Source organism: Chenopodium quinoa, unplaced genomic scaffold, assembly GCF_001683475.1.
Source record: "Chenopodium quinoa cultivar QQ74 unplaced genomic scaffold, ASM168347v1, whole genome shotgun sequence".
NCBI classification, from domain to species: Eukaryota; Viridiplantae; Streptophyta; class Magnoliopsida; order Caryophyllales; family Amaranthaceae; genus Chenopodium; species Chenopodium quinoa.
This window is the reverse complement of record NW_018742598.1, coordinates 1136797-1141991: the sequence shown is the minus strand read 5'-3', so window position 1 is coordinate 1141991 and position 5195 is coordinate 1136797. Positions and strand designations below refer to the sequence as shown.

At 34.9% G+C, this 5195-nt stretch overlaps 1 protein-coding gene across 1 annotated transcript; it reads right to left on the bottom strand.

Moving 5' to 3' along the window:
- Positions 1-1644: 1644 nt before the first annotated feature.
- Positions 1645-4790, bottom strand: LOC110721154. The gene is made up of 2 exons (XM_021900286.1): positions 4585-4790; positions 1645-2041 (listed from the first exon to the last, which is right to left on the bottom strand). The coding sequence occupies exons 1-2, from the start codon at positions 4788-4790 to the stop codon at positions 1645-1647; spliced, it is 603 nt and encodes a 200-aa protein (XP_021755978.1).
- Between the last annotated feature and the right edge of the window lie 405 nt (positions 4791-5195).

The window sequence follows — 5195 nt, the reverse complement described above, 5'->3', positions numbered from 1 at the left end:
GAATCCTCCCCAGTGGAGTCGCCAAATTGTAGGCTTCGCTCGAAGTGCGCTTACGTTAAGCATGTGTGAATATGATTGGCACTCATAGGAAGTGGGAATTGACAAAATACGATTAGGGACAAATAAAGTAGGGAGCCGCCAACAAGTAGTATTGAGTCATAACTTGCATACATAGTAGATATGCCAGGAAACAACCCAATCATGTACTCATTTATGACATCAACATCCTCATTCATAGCTGTGAGAATTGCTCCTTCATTAAATATGTTGCTATCAAACCCTAGCACACAAATTTCAGGGAAAATTGTTGCAGCCAACATAGAATCAGGATCATCATCTGGAGCATAATACTTAATAATATGCTATGGCAGTCGAACATAAGCATTTTCAATTGATTGTAACTGTCCATTTCCTAGAGCAAGTAGGAAAGCTAAATATGGTAGGTCTACTTTAGCTCAGATATTTTCCGTTAATCAAAATTTGGTGAAAAGAGGCCAAATGTAGGAACTAACTACACTTACACCGACAACCTCTTTTTGTGTCAGCGAGGCAAAATAGGCAACACTTGCTTAAATCTCCTCCAAAAACAATCACCTTTCCAATAAAAGGCTGGTTAGGATGACAAAGATCTCCCAGCAATAGATCTAAAGATTCAATATTTTCTCTACGTGCCATAGAAGCTTCATCCCAAATGATAAGAACAACTTCTCTTATTAATTAGACCAACTAAGCTTCCTTGTTTAGGAACATCACAAGCAAGTGATGTTTCTAAATCCAATGGTATCTTAAATCTTGAAAGTGTTGTTCTTCAAGAGAGGATATTAGAAAGTGCAAGACTTTATGTTGTTGTAGGCAAAACTATTTTCCCTGTCAAACGCACCACAGCATACAAAGCATTGTATAATAAAGTTTTCCCAATTCCACTTGGTTCATCTACAAAAAAACATCCAGGCTCACCATCTAGGATATGACACATAATGCTGTGAAATGCAGTTGCCTGAGGAATAGGTGCTTCTAGAGCATCTGCAACATCTTTTGTGACATGGAACCTATCATCTGTTTCATCAATCAAATGGTCAAATCCAAAATATTCCAATGACCTTCCTATGGCTTCTAAGCTACTCTCTAATTCCTTCACAATAAATTTCATAACTTTAGATGAGCAATTAGGATATTTATGTTTAAATTCTTCACACAATGAACTATAGAAACGCAACCAAAGCGCATTTGGCTTACTTGGCTAGCAAAAGATTAACATGGTTGCAAAGAGTTACTTCATTGCTGAAGACATTTGTGTTGCTGCCTCCTCCAAGAAAGCAGTGGTGGCATTGTCTTCCTGAAACAATCCCTGCTTGATAGCAGCCTCTTGAAAGATTGAGTATAAAAATCCATCAACAGTTTAAGATAATAAAATGACACAAGACTGACAACTTTATTAAGCAACAGGTGCAAAAAGAAATGCTCTCCTTCCGTAGAAACCATAAAAGCCATCCGACCAACATTTTTTTTGTATCTTCTTTTAACCCAAACCTTATGGCTGCTAACCCGTCTATATTCTGCAATCATTTCAGTATATCGAAGACTTATACCCCTAGGAATGGCTGCATTTATGCTAAAGAATTCTATCAAAGTAATTTTGCTTCTTTACTCATTTTCAACAATTGAATCAAGCCGTTCATGAGACCTTATGTAGATAGTCTGCATATTTGGCAAGTGCACTAGTAACAACATGATAGGAGTCATTTCAAACAAATCAAACCCAAATATTCTCCAAGCTGCTTCACATTGAGAAACCCATCTACCAGCTTGAAAACTCTCCATCTCATCAACACCCTCATTACCTTCCCCAACAACATTAAAAGAAAAATAGTCATGACCCTTGTAAACATACTTATAGAGGTCTTTCACTACTTGAATAGTAGAACACACTTCAACATTTAAATGGCAGTCAAATAGCAATGATAAGTATGGATTATAAGGAATGACCCATCGCTTATCAAGATTGGAACCACGAATCCTTACATGCTCCCCTGTGTTTTTCCTTTTATACAATGGAAAGCCATCATCATTAGTAGTGGTTTCTTCAACATATGACTTAGGGTATGTAGACACCCAAATGTGTCTCCCCAAATCCAAACCCAGTGATGAATACCTTTCATTTCATTTGATTATCGAACAAATCAAAAGTGTGAAAAGTCTAGTGATGAGGATGTTTTTATTAAAATATCTCTTCTTTCTGTTTTTGAAAATATTTCTTTTCTTACCTTATTTTTTAAAAACGTGCATTACAGTTTAGTTTGGTCCATGATAAGGGTTCAATAATGGTTTAGTTTTATAGGGATTGAAAATACCTTTCCAACAATATATTATAAGCTCAATTCCGATGAATAATGAGGAAGTTATGGCCAAAATACTAAACTGGGCCCATTTTGGTTTTTATATGCGGCCGAATGATCTAGAAGAGGGCTTATTATTAATTATCATTCCTAAAGCTATTAGGATTGATTATATTCTTCTAGAATACTCTAGAATTTTATTTTAAATCCTTATGGAGTAAGGATTGATAATTATGTTTCAAAGAGTTTGAAATTGAATAAAACTACTCCTTTTTAGAATCCTTGTTTTGTACGAAGTGAAATATATTCATATTTTATTTTTGTGCCTCATAATATTTATCCAAATTTTATATGGTTGGTTAGATCTTGAAATTATCTTTCCAATGATATATTATAATATTAAATCCGAGCTATAACGGAAAAGTATGAATTAGATATGAAACTCTATCCAAAACTGACACCCTTCCACTATTTCGGCCATTTCTTTTTATCTACAAAAGATTTTAATCTGATTCAAATTGGGTTGAAAATTAGACTTCAAGATCTTTCGAAAGACACATTATATGCTTTATTTGGACTTTCGAATAAAAAGATATGTTAAAAACAAAAAATGCGTGAAACTGATTATTAGCACCTGACGACAAGCATTAGCGCCTGACGACAAGGCTTGGCGCCTGGCGCTAACCTTCAATGCCTGGCGCTAATGACCAGCGTTTGGCACTAATCGTGTTTTATTCTCGTTGAAACTCTGATTCGTTTTTTTATTCATCTTACTGATTTTCTCTATAAATAGCCTCCTAAAACCTCCGTTTTCAATCATCAATTCTCATCAAATATCATCAACTCTCTTATTCTCTCTAGCTTTTCAGAATTCTTCTCTCTCTTGCTTTGTCTACAAAAATCCGCATTCACAAGATCTAGACACAACTAGCCAAGTTCGAAGTTGCCTTCGCCCTAGACGTTAAAGGTTTAATTTCTGAGGGTTTGGTCCCAAATCTCTCTTTCAATTATTTAATTTAATTGTTTTAATTATTATTTTCCTTGAAGTTACTAACGTGTGTATTTTGTTACTAGAAAGAGATACGAGCCATCCAAGTAAGTGCTTTAATTTATTTATTGATATTATGATATAAAAATCATGCTAGGTTGTTATTATGATTCCTACTGTCATGTTAGAGCGTTTTGATCTTCCTAGTATCATGTTTAGGGTAATAACTCTAATATCAAATATGACAATTATGATTATTATGATGCTTCCTATTCTCTTCCTAATATTTTTGTTGGTATCATGTTAGGGTTAAAGCTTTGATCTTTGATGTTTAGTGACATGATAGGGTTTGTTATTAATATTGTTAGTATCATGCCTAGGATCTTGCTATTATTATGCTTTATTTTTAACATGATTACTTCAATTATGATTGATATTTTTATAATTATTATGATTATGTATAATTTGATTATTATGTTGCTTGATTTTTATTGTTATTTCTTGATCACGCCTTTTATGCATGTTTAAAGAGAATTTGTACTTGTAATCACGCTTAATAAGATAATTGATAATCTTGTTTAGGGTTAATATGATTGTAATTCAAGTGATCGCCAATAATAGTTTTGTTTGTGCATTAATATTCAACCAACATAGATTAAACAGGTTTAGGGTAAACCTAATGATTGCATGTTAGTCAGAAAGCGCACATGAATACAATCGGAATAAAGTAGAGGCTTATTATTAAGACAGGTTCAATCTCTTTTAGGTTGGGTTTGTACCTTCATCCCCGAACTACCAGTCATGGTTCCAGACCTATTGGAGTTAACGATCTCTTGGATCGTTAAGGGGTGTAACCTTCACCTCGTGAACGGTTTACAAGTTCCTAAAACTTATTGGCGACTCTTTTGCTCTATCTTCTTTTCCTTTGGACGCCACCATGCTTAAGTGTATGATCACAGTGGGGTTCAAGCTAGGGGTAATGCTTGAAATATTCCCTACAGGGTATTTATATTTACAAACAACATGATCCCCAATTTTCTTTTTCATGCATCCACAATAAGGATTTAAACTACCATAGGGGCCATGCATCATGTGCCTTGGAATAAATTTGCGTAACTGAGGAGACTTAATAGAAGGAATTTCTGCACTAACAAATTTATCATAATCTGAAGGGCCTGTAAGCCATACCCATGCTCTAAAACAATAAGAAAGTGAGCATGTGGTAGGCCTCTTTTTTGGAATTCCACAACATATATATACCATAGATTCCACCTTCCTAAAACCTTTTCTTCCATGGTTTGTTTTTTCAGAGCAATTACCTTGCTTTTGAAAACACGAGCAACAACATCTGGTTGATCAGCTACAGTTTCACTATCACAGAGCTCAGCTGTTATTTCTGGCCATTTAACATTGCATGTCATAGTAACAAAGAGACCTGGTTTTCCCAACCGCTGAACAAGCGCCATAGCATTTAAATATCACCTCTTCATATCACGAGGCCCACCAATAAAGGTTGGTGGCAATATAACTTGCCGACTAATATTGTTCGCACTTTTCTCCTTATCTTCGATAGTATCCAAAATTCCTTAATACAAATCTGCTCTTATTTCTTGTTGATTCCTCCTAAAAAAATCAAGCCTTGTGTTTTCAATCTTGACATACATATCAACAATTTATTGATGGAAACATCGGCCTCCACGAAGAAGCATGTTCCCTTGCCTGATCTGTAACTTGTAAGCATGGTATTCTCTAGGAGATATATGCATGTTAGAGCTCCCTAAAGAGTTTGCTGAACTTGTATGCAAAAAAAAACTGTCAAATAAGTTTAGGTGTGCACCAATGCATATATGTTATATTGAAATAGTAAAGCA